The sequence below is a fragment of the Stegastes partitus genome, unplaced genomic scaffold (assembly GCF_000690725.1).
Source record: "Stegastes partitus isolate 25-593 unplaced genomic scaffold, Stegastes_partitus-1.0.2 Scaffold1608, whole genome shotgun sequence".
Lineage (NCBI taxonomy): Eukaryota > Metazoa > Chordata > Actinopteri > Pomacentridae > Stegastes > Stegastes partitus.
Window position 1 is genome coordinate 29,699 of NW_007579339.1, and position 21,036 is coordinate 50,734.

General features: G+C 40.6%; 1 protein-coding gene across 1 annotated transcript in view; it reads right to left on the reverse strand.

The window, feature by feature from the left end:
• The window catches only part of slc12a2 (solute carrier family 12 member 2), a 70,494-nt gene that overhangs the window by 22,611 nt on the left and 26,847 nt on the right, over nt 1–21,036 (reverse strand). Inside the window, exons 5-16 of the mRNA XM_008300924.1 lie at nt 18,645–18,784; nt 18,408–18,518; nt 18,127–18,235; nt 11,081–11,205; nt 10,425–10,509; nt 10,168–10,328; nt 9,935–10,042; nt 9,659–9,782; nt 9,309–9,410; nt 6,539–6,694; nt 5,744–5,843; nt 588–699 (exon numbers count right to left, since the gene is read on the reverse strand). Coding sequence (XP_008299146.1) covers nt 588–699; nt 5,744–5,843; nt 6,539–6,694; nt 9,309–9,410; nt 9,659–9,782; nt 9,935–10,042; nt 10,168–10,328; nt 10,425–10,509; nt 11,081–11,205; nt 18,127–18,235; nt 18,408–18,518; nt 18,645–18,784 — 1,433 coding nt within the window. The remainder of the gene's footprint in view (nt 1–587; nt 700–5,743; nt 5,844–6,538; nt 6,695–9,308; nt 9,411–9,658; nt 9,783–9,934; nt 10,043–10,167; nt 10,329–10,424; nt 10,510–11,080; nt 11,206–18,126; nt 18,236–18,407; nt 18,519–18,644; nt 18,785–21,036) is intronic.

Below are 21,036 nucleotides of genomic sequence, written 5' to 3' on the forward strand. Positions count from 1 at the left end.
TTTTTGGTGGCATCGACACAATTATAGCTTTCCAACAGCTCTACTTGCCAGATTGGCTCCCTCCAACTCCTTCCTCTTCCCCAAAATGAAAAGCGGTCCAAACATGGCAGAAGTGCTGTAAGTGTTGCATTGTTGCACAAGAAGGCTAATTTGAAGGGCATAGCAGCTAAGTTTAAATCAGGTGAAATTTTTCTTTTTAATAGCTGCGATTTTATGTACTCTATGATTGCACTCCAATAGATGCAGGAGCACCCGCTGTTGTGCTTGGCTTATGGGGTACAAGAAAGCCAAATGTGTTTCTGCTTCTCTACTGTGCATCCCTTTTAGCCAAAATCTTCAGACTCCTGCCATTTTCCAGTTACTGCAACTTTGGATAACACTGACTGTGTGACATGTCAACAAGTTACGTCACATACTCTGAATAAAAGCCTCTTTTTAAAAACATCTGCAACATTTCATCAGATGATTTCATCAATAATATATTTGTCCTGAGTTAGAAACTTCATGAATCTTTGAAGCAATTTCAGATAATTTGTAGGCTTTTGCCACAAAAAAACACAAAAGGCAACAGCAGAGTAGATGCTTACCGTGCGGATATGACCACAAATCATCAGGCCTACATTCTTGGTGAAGCTATGGACCAGATCCAGAAGAGCAGGACGAGAGGTGGGGTAACCAGTCATCACCAAACACTGAGGTCTGCAGCACGACACATCCAAGAGAAAATACAAAAACATCATGTCAGCCTCAGAATCCTATTTTATTGTATATATAAGCTATTTAATAGCCATTTATTGCTGTGATATTTACAGCATTACAAGCGTGTAAATCTGCTGCTACTTTTTCTCCCGACCTTCACAGTGGCCTCTAGTCTTCTTAACACACAAGAGCAGAGTAGCACACATCAAAGCAAATATGTTAAGCACCATGGGATTTAATGGAGGCACTGGGAGGATAGAAGTATGAGTTCAGAGGAACACACAAGTCTTTCTGATAACACCATCAGATGTCTTTTAATCTCCTGCTTGGTTCGCTGCTTTGGGAACAGTCTAAAGGCATATTGTCACTGACACATCCTCAAAACAAAGTAAAGTGAACAACATTTGTTTTTCAGTTAAAATTACACCTGTAAATATCATTTAATAACTAACCATTGGTCTGCCAGTCATGTTTTAGGTGTATGCTATTCCTATTAACAGCCTTTGTGAATAGACCTTCATCGTTGCCTTTCTATTAATTCTGGTTGCTTTCCTTCATTTCCTCCTCCACAGATTTGCTACATTTTCTGTGTGCATGTTAAAACTGTACAGATGCTTCATGAAATAAATATGCATCTTGTTGCCACAAATAGGGCTGGTTGGTACAAAAATCAGCTTTATAGGGGAATTACACTGTCAAGACATGATCGTACCATCTTTTGTTGTACACCCCTGATATAACAATAACGATTCTGAGCATGCTTGGATTAAATGTAGTTAAATTAAGCTTCAAAAGTTTAGGCTTATGAGATGTGTAACAGTGCAGTACACTTCATTGCTTTGAGTAGATAACTCTGTGTAGATGGTTTTATTTACCAAGCAAACTGGTAAGCGTATACAGCATCATGCGTCTTGCTGTGGGAACTACTGACTGACACTATGTGAGCTGTTAGCCCAACTCATTTGTCGGCAGGTGTTGTTTTTATCAAGGGCATGATCTAATAATCTTAAACCAATAATCTTCTAGCTAATTTTGACAAACTTTAAAGTAAATATCTGCAGAACTAAATATCAAAAGTAAACTATTTTGAGAAATGACTGATGTGTGCCCATAATATCAAGTGAAGAAAAACCTTCAGCTTGTTTACTTTGAGTTCTGCTCTACATTCAAAAAGGTTTAGACCATTTTATTCAAGCAACAGTCAAACCTTGCTATTGATTCAGTGACTAGCTGACTTGTTTTCTCTCACTGAAAAGGTTATCATACATTTCTGCTCTATAACCCCATCAAGGTCGCTATAAAACACAAAAAACAGCTCCTTACTATTTTCCCTAATGTCTAAACTAATAACCTACAGTCCAGTTATTTGTATCAATCTGTATTGATGTTTCAGGAAAGTGTATCGAAATAGCTGTGACCTGTCACTCGTCAGTCATCACAGTAGTTTTCCCCCTATAAATATTCATTAGTTCTCTTTCAATTCATTTCAGTGTCTCACTATGAGGAATAATCCTCAGAAGCCTTTGTATCATTACTACAGCCAGTAATGGCTGGCGGTCATGACGTGTACTCCCTCCCTTCAATTTCCTCTTAATACTTTGCTCAGAAAGCTTTCTCTCCTGACAGCCAGCTCAAGTGCCTAGCATAACAATCCAACTGAGCAGACTAACCCGTTGGTCACCAGACGCTATCATGGCTTGTGCTTGTCATTTGCTGCTGACTCTTCACCATAGAGTCATGTTAGCTGACCAAGCTAAGTGCCCTCGCTACACACCAAGCCCAGTAACACAGGCGCTAGTTCCCACACTAGCTAGGTCTGTAGTCCACCACAGCTGCTTGACCCCAAGCGTCCCTGTGGTCACAAAATTTCAGGATTAGACATTCACTAGGTGTGCTTGGTGTGCCTAAAGGCCACAACACATATTGTATTGGTAGGGACTTCCAGGACTTTTCCCACCCTGTTCTGTTCTGAGATTTAGTAAGAAACCCTACTGTTTACACCGCCGATCAGCTGTTAGCACTTTGTAAAGTGCTACTGGATGAGAGACCTGACATCCCCCGAGAGCCGAGGATGAAATGACAGGGACGTCCTGCCGGGACCAAGCGGTGTGCTACGAGGAGACGTTCCACCATCATTTTTGGAACTAAAGAGATCTCTTCCTAACAAGATGGATGAATTAGTTCTCTAACCTGGCACCAGTGGGACAACTAGCAGTGCAACATTATGCTGTTTAGGGAGATGAGGCACAAAAACCAGACACCAACATTGCACTCATCAGCTTTCTGGTGATGCAGGCGGACAGGACAAGGGAGAGTAGCAAGAGGAAGGGACGAGATCTGTGTTTGTTAATGACAGACTGTGTAACCCCAGGCATATCGCTATTGAAGAACAACTCTGTAGCAAAGATGTTGAGCTGTTGCTGGTAGCATGAGGCCATTCTATTGAATTTCCCTTCTGGGATAAATAAAGTATTTTTCATTTCATTTCATTCTAGCTACCGAAGGAATTCTTACGTTATGACGACAGCTGTGTAAATTGCCCCCTTCGCTAACACTGAGACGGCCTGTGACGCCATTTACTCTGTCACTAGTAGGCTGCAGACACAACAGCCACAGGCCATTCTTCTAATTTCTGGGCACTTTAAATCCAGGATAGAATTAAAAATCCTGTTTATAAAACTCTTAATAACCAAGCTTCATCTTATCTTAAAGATTTTATTGTACCATATCATCCTAATAGGGCACGTCATGGTGCACAGTAATGCTGGAAAAGGAAGGGGCCATCTACAAACTGTCCCCACAAAGTTGGGAGCATTGAATTGTCCAAAATCTACTGGTATGCTGAAGCATTCAGAGTTCCTTTCACTGGAACTAAGGGGCCAAGCCGAGCTCCTGTAAAACAACCCCACACCATAATCCCCCCTCCACAAAACTTTACACTTGGCACAATGCAGTCAGACAAGTACCGTTCTCCTGGTAACCGCCAAACCCAGACTCGTCCATCAGACTGCCAGATGGACAAGCACGATTTGTCACTCCAGAGAACGCCTCAGCATCCGCTGACCTCTCTCTGTCAGTTTGCGTGGCCTTCCCCTTCGTGGCTAAGTTGCTGTCATTCCCAATCGCTTCAACTTTGTTATAATACCACTGACAGTTGACTGTGGAATATTTAGGAGCGAGGAAATTTCACGACTGCACTTGTTGCACAGGTGGCAATATAGACACTGTGCACAATATCAATACTTCTCTCAGTATTCATATTCATCAAAAAAAATCGGTGCAATACCGCCAATATGTGAAATAATGTTCATTTGTAGAACTAGTACTCATGTATATTTTGGGTTATTTTCTATTTTGTACTACATTCCTTAAATGCTTGCGCTATCTTTGCTGCTGTAACACTGCAAATTTCCCCACTGTGGGAACAATAAAGGCTTATCTTATTGCTTTTTTTTCTTCACTGGTTCAGCCTGTACCTTTCTGTCTGCAACTGCAGTCTGATTATCAAGTGTGTCTGAGTCAAGACCTGTCCTTCTCCCCCAGCCTCCTCCTCTTTGCTTACTTTGTTTTTAAAATGATCAGCGACAGATTGCTTTATCTTTAAAGCACAAAACAGCTAAACAGCTTGTTTTACGCCTCAGGCAGGGACAGACTGACAGGGTCACAGAAGAAAGAAAAGTAATATTTTACATCACTGTGGCTAACACAGTAGCTACCTGCACTAGTTAGAGCGACACCAAAACACCTTAATGATCATCAACACTTGCATGAATGCGACCACTTGAAATTTTAACTCGCATACGCTCAAAAAAAGGTTGCATATGTGACCATTTTGGTTGCAGTCTGGAGCCCTGGTTGTAGCTCACATCAACATACAGGGTGAGCTCCGATCCTGCCCCGACACATGCTGGCTTGCAATCTGATTGTATGGAGCAGCATTTGCCTCTTATCACTGAGAGCCACTCACATTCCTGGAGTCCAAAACAGATCTGTTGTTCAGTGGAAATCCAGTGTATGGAGACTGGACCCTCCACCCCCAGGTGGTGGTCCAAATTTGCATCAACACAACATGTCAGTGCATGTACAATGTACAGTTCACACAAGGTAATTTTAAGGTCATACTTTAACCAAACTCTGCCTTCAGGCCCAAATATCCATCACTGGGGTGTGTTTCTTTGAAGCTGTGGGCAATTTATCCCCCTCCCTTTTCCTCCTATGAACAGGAGTGCCTGCATGCTTTCTGTCTGTTAAGAACCTTGCACACCAATATTGAAAGAAAAAAAACACTAAGGAAGTCTGACCAGCTGTTTGTTTTATGGGCCAGTAAATATCCCATTAGACTGTAGAGGCCATTGAGATGGCTGACACCAGCAAGGGACTGCAACCCCCTGCAGGGCTCCGTACCCATTCGACCAGGGGTATGGCAACCTCTTGGCCCTATTTAAGGGGGTGACAACAGCAGAAATGCATACAGCAGCAAGTTGGACTTCATCTCTGACCTCTGCACGGTTCTATAGGTTAGATATCCCTGCACCCTCACTAGCTCATACCGCAGTATGGGCCTGCATGGGATCTTATCTGGCAATACGGGAGTCTAGACATCCCCATCGTGAGACATCAAGATCAATGTTTTTTGACTTGACGCAGGTGTCACAATTGCCAGCCAGTAGTGTCTGGAGTAATGATATAAAGTCCTCTGAGGATAATGCTGAGAGCGCATTCCCCATAGTGACACCTCACTCATGGGGTTATGAGATAAGTAAACTCAAGTTTTCTAGTACCACTAAGCACTGTGAGTAGACTATTCCTTGACAATATGATCTGATTGTAACTACAACACTTATGTACATGTGTCAAAATTTCAATTTATGGGTAATTGTTTAGCATACCAAGATATGATCTCGTTAGTATGGTAGTATACTGCATCTATGCTTAACTGTTTGTGTGCAAGGCCATAACTGAGACCTTTTGCACTTTCAGTGTCATAAAATTGCTGGATTTCAGCTTTAATCGCAGTAACTAAAGGCATGTTTGTGTTTGGTACCTGAAGTTTTTGATGTGGTCCTCCACCCCGCTGAGGTGGAGAGTGTGGGTCAGGGCCTGGTGGTAAGTCAGGGCCTGGGTTGATGAGCCCCAGTTCACATCTGGACGGGAGGACGCATGCAGGCAAAAACACACAGTGGAGTTAGTGAGTATGTTTATGGGTCAGATAGCTGGATCAAAGGTTGTCTGACCCATGTGGTGTTAGAGTCAGTGACAAGGCCTCCTATGTGTGTGTAGCTGCATGTCAAACTGAGTGTGCACACAGGTGTGTGTTCAGAGCTGTAAGGTCAGATTTGTGTTTGAAGAAGTGCAACAATGTGTGTTGGGGAAGATGGAACAACAGCTCAGTATCATGTAGCAGTTTGTTGATCAATCTGTATTGTTTAAAACATATTTGTTCATCTGTTTACAATTGATCTCTCAGGTAAACTATGAACAGACCAACATTATTGTTTACATTCTAATTTATCTATTGTGGCTAACTTTTAAAATAGTTTTCCAATAAAACATTTGTTTCTACACCTTATATAAAGAACTTATGCAAATCAGGAATCTTGAAATGTGTGCATGTCACAGTAAAACAAAACAACTGAAACAGGGAGGGCAGACAATTACTAATATTATACCAATATCATACATTGCCCTGTAAAAGCCAGCATGTAAATATTTTCAACTATTCTGAAGGTATTGATGTTCGTTTGTGCCAACATCTGAAATGTTTTAACTCTGAAACCAGTGGCTACAAACAAGAAATGCTGTCATGTCCCACTGCCCAAAAGTGTGCTTGGTAACTGACCTGGCTTCTTGTAGCTGACATAGATATAAAGACCCAGAACGATGACATTAGTGAGGAGAGCAGCCGCCCAGTTGATGACAAACATCACCACACAGCACAGTATGGCTCCAGCAAGGGAAACCCACATGTTGTAGTATTTGAAGCTGGGGCGCCACCCTGCAGTACCAACGAAAATGAGTCACGACATGGCAACAAAAGGCAAATAATATTTATACAACACACAGAGTGCTAATCACATAATGTATGTGAAGAAGAGTGTTTGCTCAAATTATAATTTTGGTAAACTGAGTAAAGACAGTTCATGTTTGTCAGAAACTACTTAACCGCGACCATATTACATCTGACCTACAATTTAAAAGACTAAAGATCAGGAGACACTGTGGTCATTCTTTTTGAAAGGAAACTTTTCCAACTATTTTCATCGTTAACATGGCCTTAAAACAGTAAATGTTGCTGTTAAAGAGCATGGATAACGTTAAAGTTTGACTTGGACATGTGCTTGGGTTAAAGAATGGGGGTTAGCAGCCTGTTAGACTGATTACCAGAAGGTTATACCAGCTATTAGGGACCATATTTATGTACTGGGTACCACAGAAACTAGACTAGGGGGATTTTAGTGATGGGATACAATTGGAGTGTGTGTGGTTACACAATGAGAGTCTAAAACAAACCACAGGACATAAAGGGTACATTGTTCCTCTCAGCCCCATGGAAAAGCTTTTACATGTCCCAGAGAGAGGGGACAAATTGGGCCTGAAGAGACCAGAACCTTAATTTGAGTTTATAGTTTGTGGTTACAAAGGTAATAAAATGCATTACTCCATTATATTGTCTGTATTACTGCTGGCCTCTAAATGAGTCATGTACCATTTAAGTCCATGTAATTATGACCTGCTGGAGGAATTAGAAGCAGACAGAGAATCTGTACCTGCAGTTCTGCAAGAGCTTTGGTATTGAGGGGAAAAAAGCACATTACTCAATATATAAGATCAACTATATATTTCATTCAGCCATTCATGAGTTTACAAATGTATCACCAAAATGAATTTTTAAAAAATGTTGTCACTTACCTATAGTGGCATCTATAAATGCAAATAGTTCAAGTGAAGCTAAGCGACTCTATATATAATTAAACCTTAAACATCTAGGTTAAATCTGCAACCTAAACAGTTTCAAGAGATAGCCTCAATAATGTCTGCTATCTGACACACTGAAATACTGAACAGTTGTAACCTACTAACCTTATTTTTAACCAATGTTTCTAAAGTGTTAATTTATAGGATTTATGTATAATTTTTCAAATCTTTATGCATCACAGTCAAAATTCTATTCTACAGGGCTGGGAGTGGAGCCACACATCGAAACAACCAAACAAACAAAACAAAACCTTGCATACCACCGGACAGAACTGAATACTGTTCCCATACTGATCATACATAGCATAGTATTTTGTACACTATACCACATATCCAGTGAAATGCTCAGATACGTCTATGTAGGTCTAAGTGTGTGGAAATTCAAAAAAAAGAGCTAAACAAAAGATTACTTCAGTGACGTAATCCACATTAAGAGGGCTTCAAAGTGCCAGAGACTTTTTGTTCCAATCGAACACAACAGTGGCACAGTACCTTAACATTTTTATGCAGGGCCTAAGTCAAATGAACAGAAAAACTATGTTGGGAGTTTCAATGTAGTCTATGAATGTGCTGGGGAGACAATGCATTCCCATTTCACTAAATCGCTCATACTTTCTTTCTTAAATTATTGTATTTTTAAGAAGCAATTCTATATATTTATGAAAAAAATAACATTAGGGAAAATTGATATGTTATTTTGTATATCATGACACTTAATCTTTTGACTTCTTTTGCCAAAATCTGAACGCTACACTTTATGTCATATGTGCTTCTGTTTGGATGATTCAACAAAAACAGAATTAGATTTTTTAAAAAGCTTATTGAAAAACAGGCATTAGGTGTTTCTCAGAACAGTGCTGTTCATATAATATGAGATTCATTTTAAAAACTAATTCTAATTAAACCTAAATTTGTAAAGCCCATAAAGCCATTAAGATGTTATTAATGTAATATTACCAATTATAATACGACCATAACTCTCTCTTACTGGTGTTATGGTGCATTGCAGTGCAACGGTTAGGTCACTCAAGCCTTTTAAAACTCTCTGATTTAAACAAAAGCAATGTCAATGAACCTGTGGTGAAATCTTGCACTGAGGACAACTTTAGTGAACTTAGACTGTCTCGACTTTACTGACCTTTAAGGGAAACCGTGTCAGAGAGCTACCACAGCCTAGCACCACACATACCTCCTGGATAAACAGTGTTCATAAAATATCCTGTTAATGGTCGAGCTAACAAACAGCTATTTCGCTAACTGCTAGCTAGAGTAGGTAGATTTATTGTTACTGGAAAGTACTACCATGTTTCCAGCTCGCGAGATGATTACTATCAGCATTTACTACATCACTATGCCTTTGGTATGATCAGACCATTTCAGTTCAAACTTTGCTACACCCTTTATAGTCCAGGAGAAATCTATGTGCTCAACGTAATTTCTTTTGAAACACCATCATTTCCCATCATAATCACTCTTATACACCATATAACTTGTGATTCTACTATGCTGGCTGATGAGCTGTCTGCTTTTACAGAGAGCCAAGGATGATCTGTTACGCTAATTTTATTGTTTTAACTTCTGGACCTAGTGTGTTTTACTGCTTATTTCTTCCTGTGTCCTGGTATTGATCTTACCTGGTGAGTTAGCCAATGAGGCATGGAACACAGAGAAGTTGATCAAGGCATAGGACGCCAAGAAAAAGTTGGAGATGATGGGGGCGATTGTGTTCAGTTCAGCTGTAAGATGAAAACACCAAACAGTCAACTTAGAATGTGCTAGAACGTCCAGCAGTAACAAGATGTCCTCCAGTATATTCAGCAAGAACAAAACAACATCTAATATGATTCAATTGAGTGTGGAGTGCAATGAATACAACTGGCTGTAGGATCTTAAGCCTATAGCAGTTAAGAAATGTTAACTGTGATCACATTTAATAGCAATGCCTAACAGTGAGTGTGCAAAAAAGCAATGTGTGCAGATGTACCGATGAGGATGAAGGCCAAGGCGATACCGAAGGTCAGGATGTAGCCTCGGAGTGGCTCATTGTTCTTGCCATAGCCTTTGGCAAACATCTGCAGGCCGGGGTAGATGTTGTCCTTACATAAAGCCTGTGGAAAAGAAACACGTGATGTTTTTATCATTAGAGTTTTAGCTGTTTAGTACCCTAAACTCATAAACAAACAATTCTAAAGTAAAACTATGTTTTCACTGACTATTACTGTAATTCTCTTAAAACCTTAATGCTTAGGTTGAGTCTTACCTGAAAAACTTTAGGTGCACTGACTAAAGAGGCCAGAGCTGAGGACAGAGTGGCAGAGAATATTCCGGCTGTGATGATGGGCCCAAAACCAGAAACAAGGCTCATTACCTGAATGGAACATTAAATGCACATTTAACTGTTTTACATTTGCATAAAAACAACCAAAATGCAAATGTTAACTTTTATCCCACAAAGATTCTTATCATTCATCTTCTGATAGAGCTGCTATATACCTGGAAGTCATTCTGAAGACCATAGCGGCAGCCAGGTTTTTCACCCTTGCAGGTAGAGAAGTCATAGCCAAATTTGCAGGCAGCATCAGTGCAGTTCATCATGAACTGAGAACTGACTGTGTCATTCATATTTCCACTGGCGTCTCTCACAATACATGAGCCTAGTGTTAGAAAAATAGTATGCAATTAATAAACTCTTCTGTAAAGGGATGTGATAAACTTGCAAAAGTGCACACAAAAAAGAGGTACTTCTGCACCTGTTGAAACAGCAACACCCAGGTAGACTATGCCTGTGATCACTATGGCTAGAAGGGTTCCTCTGGGAATGGCCAGCTGTGGGTCCTGCAAAAAACAACCAGAGTAAAGACTTAAAAAAGAGAGAGAACAAGAAAGGTATTACCGTGCAGGTCTTTTAATCCTTGATAATAAAGGGCATTTAGAAGATGTCTCCAATCGTCTCTCTGGTACAGTGAAGGCCATGAGCTCAATTACTGTTACACTGTTCTTTGTTTCATTAGTTCTAACGGACTTAATTAGTCAAATCACCTGTCACATTCACCAACACATAATAATAGGTTTGCTTGGAAACAGGGTAAAGTCATTGGATGTATCATCTCTTTTTCTAGAGGGCAGCTGTATCTCAGGTAGTAGAGCAGCTGTCCTGTAATCAAAAGGTTGGTGGTTCAATCCCCTGTCCCTACACAGTCGAAGTGTCCTTGGGCAAGACACTGAACCCAGGTAGGCAGCACCTTGCATGGCAGCTCTGTCGCCATTGGTGTATGAATGTGTGTGTGAATGGGTGAATGAGAAAACATTGTAAAGTGCTTTGAGTATCACTAAGGTAGAAAAGCGCTATGTAAGTGCAGACCATTTACCATTTAGAGAGATTTGGTCAGAATTACAGGTGACTTACAGCAAGATCTCCTGAAATGTTGGCTCCAGCTAGAATACCGGTGGCAGCAGGGAAGAATATGGCGAATACAGAGAAGAACGTCTCGCCTCGAAAGTCCGGACCCATGTTCTCCCACATGATTGAACCTGTCAGAAAAACAAGTGGAAAAAGCAGGTGACAAAGTTTTCATTGCCAAAACACTTAAAATCAACCTCAGCTCTCAGTCACAGGGAGGTGAAGATGTTAATTCAGCCTTCAATTGAAATATGCATCAGTGTGGGGTCTTAGACTTTAGACATAGTCTAAGAGCACGAAAAAAAAAAAGTCCTCCTTAAAACTACAAATGCATATTGTTCATTATTTAGGTCAGTTAGGATTACCAAAATTATTTGTATTTGGTAAATGCCAGAATAATGAGAGAGAATTTTTTTCAAGAGTTTTTTATTACTTTAACATCAGAAGTTTACATACATACCCTTCGTATTTTGTCGCATTGGTTTTAAACTATATGACTTGGGTCAAACGTTTTGGGTTTCCTTTCACAAGCTGCTCACAATAGTTTGCTGGAATTTTGGCCCATTCCTTCCAACAGGACTGGTGTAACTGGTCAGGTTTGTTGGCTGCCTTGCTTGCCTTGCTGATCACAAATGTTCTACAGGTTTAAGATCAGGGATTTGTGATGGCCACTCCAAAGCATTGACCTTGTTGTCCTTAAGCCACTTTGTAACTAATCTGGCGGTATGCTTAGGGTCATTGTCCATTTGGACGACCCATTTGCGCCCAAGCTTCAACTTCCTGACTGATGTCTTGAGATGATGATTCATCATTTCCACATCATCCTTTTTCCTCATGATGCCATCTATTTTGTGAAGTGCACCAGTCCCTCCTGCAGCAAAACACCCCCACCACATGATGCTGCCACCCCCATACTTCACAGTTGGGATGGTGTTCTCAGGCTTGCAAGCTTCCCCCTTTTTCCTCCAAATCTCACGATGGTCATTATGGCCAAACAATTCAGTTTTAGTTCTATCAGGCCACAAAACTGTAATAGTAAAAAGAAATCTGAAAAAAAAATCTGTCTCATTATTCTGGCATTTAGCAACTAGAAATAATTTTGGTAATCCTAACTGACCAAAACAGGAAAATTTAGTCTGATTTAATTTCGGACAGTCAGAAAAAAAAGGGTTTTATGTCTTTCTATACAGTGTATGTAAACTTCTGGTTTCAACTGTACCTGCAATCTCTGTGACTCTCCAGTGTTTACTATAGATCAGTGTCCACTATTGAACATACTGCGGTGAGGTTTTTATGAGGTTTATCAGCACACCAGAGGCACCATTTTTATACGTTTGTACTCTGATAATACAATTTGCAACCCATCTACTGAGGATAGATGCTAACGGTTCTCACACCATATGAGATGGAGACTCAATTCTGTATCTGTGGCAACAAAATATCGAGTTGCAACTCCCTCTATTCTACTCATGCTGCCTTTTGTTGGCGCAAAGCCCTAAGCTCATGTGGGCATTGTGCCCATTTCACCATGAAGTCTCCAGTGAAGGCTAGCACACCAAGTTAAGGGCAGGATGGAGTCAGGTGGCTCAATCAGACTATACTATCTGACAGAGAAATGGAGGACATTTTAGAAAAGGCGATGGTTCTAGACAATATTTTTAGCTTCACTCTCGCCTCAATGCAGCAGCACTATGAGGTGAGGAAAAAGAAAGATGATGGAGGGGGGCGCTATGGAGCCACGGAACAAGATGGCAGCCTGGTGTTGATGCTCAGTACTACCTTGCACCAAATATCCTTTAAGCCAAGATGGCTGGAGCTGGATACTGGTAAATATTTCATCCTAGTTAGAGCTCATCGCACCCTAGCTATGCCGAAATCAGACCAGAACAGAGCAGTTCTTAATCGGTTCCTAAAGTTTCAAGACTGGGAGTTTGTTTTCTGCTTCGCTACACAGTGTGATAACACACATGAAGGAAACAAACTTTTCTCTGCCCAGGATCTCTCAGCTGAAACTGTGAGACAGTGCAGTACGTTCAACACCATCAAGAAAAAAATTTGTCCATAAAGCAATTTTCTGCAGATTTTAGTTCAACCTATGCCGGATCCTCCACAGGATCCTCCACAATGGGAAAATATGTCTCACCTAAGGAAGCAGAGGACTTCTATCAAGGACTTGATAGAGAAAACAAACTGTTCACATTTACAGTTAAGATGATCAGTGGATGTTGATGGACTCACGGGTAAAAGTAATGTAAGTAAGTATTTGTTAGATGTGAAACCTATTTCCCTGTCTCTATCTGTCATCCTTATTTTATACACTTTGCTTGCTTTGAAATATTGTAAGTGTGGCCACTTTCCATTCTTTATAGTTATATGAAGAGGTTATTGCATGAATGAATGGGTATTTATAATAATGACATATGACCAGTGGCTCTTTTGAGTTTATGTAGTAGGGTTAAGCATATATTACGTGATACATTAATGTAGTGCAGGTTGGCAGACACTGCCAGAGATTTTTGAGTTAGCTTTTAAGTTAAGTTCACATAGTTTAGCTGCTCGTCTATAGGGTGGATCAGCACAAGCCCCATAGTCGTTTTTATTAAGGGAGCAATGGAAACTTATAGTTCATATATGTGTAATATGTGTTTTTTTTCTTCTTTTTTTTCTCTACGTTTAGTACGCTTGGTACAACAGCAATGTCATCTATTCTGATGAGCGTTTTGTGTTAACTGCTTGTGTATTTCTTGTGCTGTTTTTTTGTTTGTTTTGTTGTTTTTTCTATAATACTTTATCATTTGTTTGCTTGTTTGTATAATGTTAAAAAAATTCAATAAAAATATTGTTTGCAAAAAAAAAAAAAAGAAAGAAAGAAAGATGACGCTCTCCAACCCTACCTCCCCCGTAAAGCCGAGCCCACACCTAACCCAGTCCACGACAGGCTAACAGCCTCCAATTCCTTAGTTCACTGTTGTGAAGTTGCTCAAAGCCCAGCCAGTTCCATGGCCTTCTCTGCCTGTGGGCAACTCCCTATTGCTGTGTGGCATCAACACATCCCAGCCACTTTGGTGCAACAACAGAAGACTTCAATATGAGGTGTTTCACTGCCGCATCCAGACCTCGGGTCAAGGGCGCAGTAACAATTACTAAATTAAACGACAATAAGCAGTGTGACAGCAGATTTGTGCCTGGAGCTGGCTGTAGTCTGGCTCCAGATGTGAACTGTCAACAAATCTGTCAGTGCACTAACAAGCTGAACATGTGCAGTGTCAGCCAAATGTCACAACTGTATTCTGCCTGTAGACAGCCCTACAACACAGATTTTGGAGGCTTACGTAGCAGGTGGCGCTTCAGAGGCTACCACATCCCTGTCTCTGATGAGACTGAGATAGGCAGCGCTCACTGCTTCAGCCTGGGTACTCAGAACAAAGCACAGGATTGCAGGCTTTGGTTCACTGTTATTCTCCTTCGCTTCTCTCGCATATTGCATTCCCAGGCTCAGGGGAGCCTGACAGATGCCTATTTCCATGTTCCAATTTATTTTCCACATATGGAATGAGGTTTGCTTTTCAGGGTGTATGTTACGAGTACAAAGTCCAGCAAACCAGCCCCAAAACATAATACTACCACCAACACCATGCTTGACGGTAGGTTTGGTGTTCTTTGGGTTAACCTTCCTATTACCTTCATATTTACTGACATCTTTTATCCTTGGGCTCAATTTGATCCCAGCAATTTAAACCTCCAGAAAATATGATAATTAAAATTGTTTGTGTAAATAGCCCTTTAAATAAAACTGAAAAAGTATGTCAATGATTTATTTAGGGATGTTAAACATTGAATGGGGTGAAATTGACCCCAAAGATAATAGGAGGGTTAAAGGCCTCACCTTCTCTCTTCTTCTCTCTTCTCACTGTTAGTGCAGCCAAATAGGCTATGCGGTCACATGAACAGAAATTCAGCTGTCAGCCCATAGCGATGTAGAACACATTGACTGTGGACACTGACACCTATGAAGCTACCAAATCATTGCAGAGCTGCTTTGTTGTGATTCTTGGTTGACTCTTGACCATCTTGACTAAATGTCTCGCAGCAGCGACTTGTATTTTCCTTCTGATCAATGTGGTAAGACAACTGTGCCATGCACTTTATACTTTCAAACAATTGTTTGTACAGTGCTTCCCACTTAATTTCATACCGCCTTATAGAGTATCAGATTTCTAATCATAAAATATTAAAATCATTTCCTATATAACCTATGGTAAAACAGCCTGTTTATTGTCATAGAATAATGTCACAATCCCAGTTTTTGTCATAACGAAATTCTCTGAAATTGAATCCAGGAATAACTTTTGGCTGTTTAAAGTCATGGTCGGCCAATCATTACGGCTCATGGGCCGAGCGTCGGTCATGCATGGCAGTTGTAGGAGTCAATGAAAACTCAAGACTGCCATAATATACATGGTCTTTACAAGTGTATGTAAACTTCTGTTCACCACTGTACATGGTCTTCACAAGTGTATGTAAACTTTTGCTCACAACTCTATATTAGCTCCAGCGTACACAGGTGTAGCAGCTTCCCCCACGCAGGGACATGCTGTCTTAGGCAGGGGGAACAAGACTTCACCCATACCCAGAGCGCCTGGTTCTATAGGTCTCACCTGTGACTGGTATAATTTAAATATTGTAGGGCTTCCTTAGAGTGTAATTGACACTACTCTGAGCGCTATAGCATCCTCCACTTGGTTTCCACATGACTGTATATGGAGGGTGTTTGAGAAGTAGTGTCAGACTGAGGGACGCATTTCCTTTCATTGCCCTGTTGGTGTGAATTTGTCATCCCTGCAGGACTTGATTAGCAAACAAAAGCTTTTTACTACAGTTAATGTGTACCTTACATGCCTTGTGAGGTCTGAAGGCAAGATGGCTGGCAAACATCCTTAGGTCACCGTTTCATGAAAGGCGTGCACAGGCTACTCCCTGTTTCCAGGTTACTGGCTCCCCTATGGGACTTAGTAGTGGTTTTGAACAGGCTCTCTGGAGCCACATTTGAACCACCAGAGGAGGTCAGCTTGAAGCACCTGTCTCTGAAAACAGACTGGGTCCTCCACCTGCACTCAAGTTTGGGAAACTCCATAAATCTCCACTGCTATGCAGATGACACCCAGCTATATTTATCGATGAAGCCAAACTAATTTGTTCCTCAAATTCATCAAACTTCATTTTCTTCTTATAAATTTTAACAAAACAGAAGTCACTGTCTTTGGCCCTACATACTTCAGAAACACACCGTCTAACCAGATGCTTTGGAATCCAGTACTACTGTGAGGACCCTTAGAGGTAATTGTGTTCAGGACATGTCCTTTAAGACTGTAACATCCTTCTCCTCACATGCAAAGCCCATAACGACTAAGCTTCATCATCCTAAAGATCTTATCATGCCATATTATCCCAGTAGAACTCAGGCTTACTTGTGGTTCCTAAAGTTTCCATAAGTATTTTGGGAAACAGATACTTGAGTTCTCAGGGTGCTCTCCTGCAGAACCAGCTTAAAACTTTTCTTTTTGATGAAGCTTATAGTTATGCCTGGCTCAGGTGACCCTGAAACATCCTTCAGTGTTGCTGCTATAGGCTGAGGCTGCTGTGGGATTTCCCATGATGCACTGAGCCTCTCCCTGTACATCTCTCCTTTACTTTCTATACATTTATATGCTACCAATGCATGTCACCAACTTTGTGTCTCCTCTGTTCTGTAGTTTGACTTTAGTCCTTTCTGCAGGTATCTCTGGCTGCGGAGCCACATGTTTGTGATCTGCGGTTATTGGCCTCATTGACTTATTGTGTTTATTGTTCTCTTATGTGTCGTTTGTCTGTGTCTCTCTGCTACCCTTTTCTCTCACCCCTTTACCCTCATCCCAAATGGTCAGGAAAGATGGCCATCCTCTCTGAGTCTGGTTCTACCTGGAGGTTTCTTCCGGTTACAAGGTACTTTTTCCCCCCACTGTTGCTGAGTAATGATGGGTCCCGAGCTCCAGTTTTAAAAGAGGCCCGTTGTGAAATTTATAAATACCGGAGGATCAACAGAAGACAACAGAAGGCCTGATCTCTACGAGTCATACTTCTGTCCTATAATTTGAAGAATTTGCCATCTTCCCTATTGTTTCTCATAAGAAACAATACAGGAGTTGAAAGACTGGAGTGCAGAGAACCTCGAAATTACAGTAATGATATAATCAGGGATGGGTACCGAACCCCGGTTTTAAACTAGCCTTGGGGCAAACTTTTTAAACACTGGAGGATCGACAAGCTCCGATGTTAATGCTTCTGCGATCGATACTTTGGAAAGAAAAATGAGGGTCTCATCACCAGAGAGATGAAATAAGGAACCTGTTGCACCAACAGACAGAACACCTTGTGTTTGAGGGGCAGAGCCTCCTGCAGGTCTATGCAGCACACAAACAGGTGACGATGAAGGAAAGACGTAAACGTTCAAATGGTTACACTTTCCTGCAGTTGATGCAAAAAATGATTGCCGCCACAATGGTAACAAGTTGTTTTCATGTGAGAGCAGAAACACACGTAATCTGTCAAAACATTCAGCAAAAGTTCATCACACACAGATGGAGAAATGTTTGACTGCTGAGCTTGTAGTTCATCTCTTACTAACCAGGTATTTCATGTCTGTGTAGCAGCCTGCACACCAAGTTATAAATTATACAAATATGTGTTGATCAATAAAATTAAGCATTGTCCTGCGGTCTGTTTTACTGTGGCTGTGTTCATAAACACACAGTAAAAAAAAAAAAAAGAGGAAAAAGTACCGATTACAGTACAGTTAAAGTACAGGATTGATAAGCAATTGGTAAGAGTAGTAGTACCATTAACATCTTAATGATACCCATCTCTTTTGCCAAGTGCTGCTCAGAGGATATCATTAGGATTTGTAGGGTCTCTCTCTATAACATAAGGTTTTCACCATACAATGTAAGGAGCCCTGAAATGACTTATGGTGGGAATAGGGCTATATAAATAAAACTGAAATGAATTGGTCATACCGTCATAGCCAAAGAAGCCTGCAGATTCCTTTGATTTGACAGAAATGAAGGTTCCAATGAAGTAGTTGATGATGGCTGTAATGAGGACAATAAGCAAGAAGATCTGGGCCTACAGAAAGCAGATTAATCAAAGCATTAGTCCTGCAGATCTTTTTAACCTGCGTATAATCATGCTGTTTGTCAGACAGTCTCAAAGTGTTTTTATAGTCTGTTGTGGGAATTTTCATTAACAGTTACACTGGAGCACTTTCAGTGTATCAGAGATTGGACATTGTTCACACCTTGGCCTCCCATTCCATTCCTGCCACAGAAATGCCCAGCAGAAGGATGACTGTGATGGTTCCGATGATTCGAATGTCATTGGTTTCATCTGTCATGATGGCATCAACACCCTAAGAGAAAATCCAAGAAGTTGTTAAATGGAATAAGAACAATCTGTTAAGTGCAATGACTCAGAGGGATCCAATCCCAGCGGATCAGTAAACGTCTAATGCAATATAAAGCCGGAAGAAACTTACATTAAGAAGTTCCACAACAGTTTCAGCAAAGCCCACCACATACATGGCTACAGCCACTGCATTGGCAAAGGCAAAGATCAGACCAATAGAACCTCCAAACTCTGGCCCCAGACTCCGAGAAATCAAGTAATATGCTCCACCTGAAAATAAAAGGTAAAGGACAATATGTCAGTGAAAGTAGACAGCTGTGGAAACTTGGAGCAAACTGAATGATATTATATATAAGAATGTTTGCTCTGAACATGCATTTGGGAATAACACTTGTGATATGACCCAAACTGACCGTGCACCCAGAACTGAACTGAAGACCCAGTGAGTGGTCCTCAGTGTCATGACTACTGTCAGAGCCTGTCTCATTCACTTGAAAACCTTGAACTTAAAATCCTCAGCCTCATTTGTTGTTTGCCAGCAGAGGCTTACCATAATTAACACAATGGCAAATTACTCACTTTATCAGCAGAGTGTAATGTGTTTAAGATCACCACAGTTACACAAAATCAACATTTGGAAAAGGTCTCTAGAGCAGCATGTGCACCATGTCAGGGTTATTTTAGTTCTAGGATTACATTTCACACTGCCAATCAGCTGTTTGAAACAGTATGTCTATTGGTACAAGCTGGCACAGGCACCAGGGTCCAGTTTGCAGTCATACAACAAAGCAGCTTAGAGTTACCAAGAGGTCTGGCTGGAGAATTTAACAGCATAAGACAATGTTTCACTGTGTTGTGTATAGTTTTGTCTGTGGTGCATTGCAATCAAGCCTCAGTTCTTCAACCCACCCATCAGTACAGCAGCTGGAGTTCATCTGTCACACACATCATTCCCACAGAGTCAAATACTAGATGCCATTCATTAAGAATAGAACCTTAAAATAACATCCTATTGTTGCCCAGCATAAATCAAAAGCTGAACAGTTACACAGCAATGTAACAGGGGGAAACAGAAAAAAGTCAAACTCTATGAAAATGTGATGATAGGAATTTGAGAAAAGGCCGGGCATCAACGTTAAACGTATTTCAAATCTATACAACAGAACTTAAGAAAAAGACTTTTGTTTCACCTCATCCTCCCACTGGGGCTTGTTAACAACAGAAACTAACAAATTCATTTCAACTAAAGCAGATTCAAAACAAACAAAAGACGTGTAATGTTTTGTTTTTGAGGATTGCATGCATATGTAAGAGGAACCAAGGGCCAAGCTTGTGGAAAGATTTGAACCATGTCATACAGTTTAGAGACAATGCTAGCAAATACTAAGGAAATGTATAGAAGTGTCTGACTTTAAAGAAAGTAATAAAAATTCTCTCGAAACTTCTCTCTGTCATTATTCTGGCATTTACCAAATAAACCTAATTTTGGTAATTCTAAGTGATCTAAAACAGAAAAAGTTTAGTCTGATTTAATGTCAGACAGTGAGAAAAAAAAAAGGTTATGTGTCTTTTTATATAGTGTATGTAAACTTCTGGTTTCAACTGTATATGAATCAGAAGACCTGCATCTACATCAGGTCACTGTAGAAGCCTTGTCTTGAATTTAATGCTTAATGGCAGGAAAGAGTTTCCGGGGATTTAAAAGTGGCTACAGATAACCGGCTGTGCTTAAACTGTGTTCAGACTGAGCTCCACTGTTCATTGTAATGGGGTGAGTGAAACAGGAAGACACAGTCATCTTGTAAAAGCTGAACCAGACTCAACATTTAATGCAAAGCAATGTGATGCTGTGTTGCATGTAAGAGTGGACCTGATAAGAGTACTGTTAAAGTACCAGATAGACAAGCAGTATCGGTAATGGAAGCATTACCATTAAAATCTTAACAATACCCATCCCTATCAAACCATATGACTGGTTCTAGTAGGGAAAGGCTGGACTCTCTGTGAATCAACCATTTTAACAAGTAAAAAAAAATCCAAACAGTTCAAACAGAATTAAGGGTAAAATATTTGACACTGCTCTCTGTCTGTGTCAAAGCAGAGAAGGAATGTATTGTCAGAAATATTAGTACTACTTCAATGTGATTTAGTCTTTATTACAGTAATAGGAATATTAAACCAGACACGCACCTATTTTGCCTGAACTAGTGCCTGAGGAATGTGTTAACATCGGTGTCAGACCACCCACTCAGAGCTACCGCTGCCTCTAATCACTTTGCAACAAAGTGTTGCAATCCGGTGACTTGTTGAATTTCTCTTCTCGTTGACACAACAGGGAGGGATGTGTTTTTAACCCCTTTTTTAAAATATGATTCCAAAATAACCCTACACCTTGATGAATGACTGATGGCTGGACATGCTGGTTAAAACCACAGGCGGTGGATCGCCTTGTTTCATATCAAATAGCAGGAAGAGGCCAAATGTTATGTGAGAGCTTGCTGCTCCACAGGAGGACTAAATTT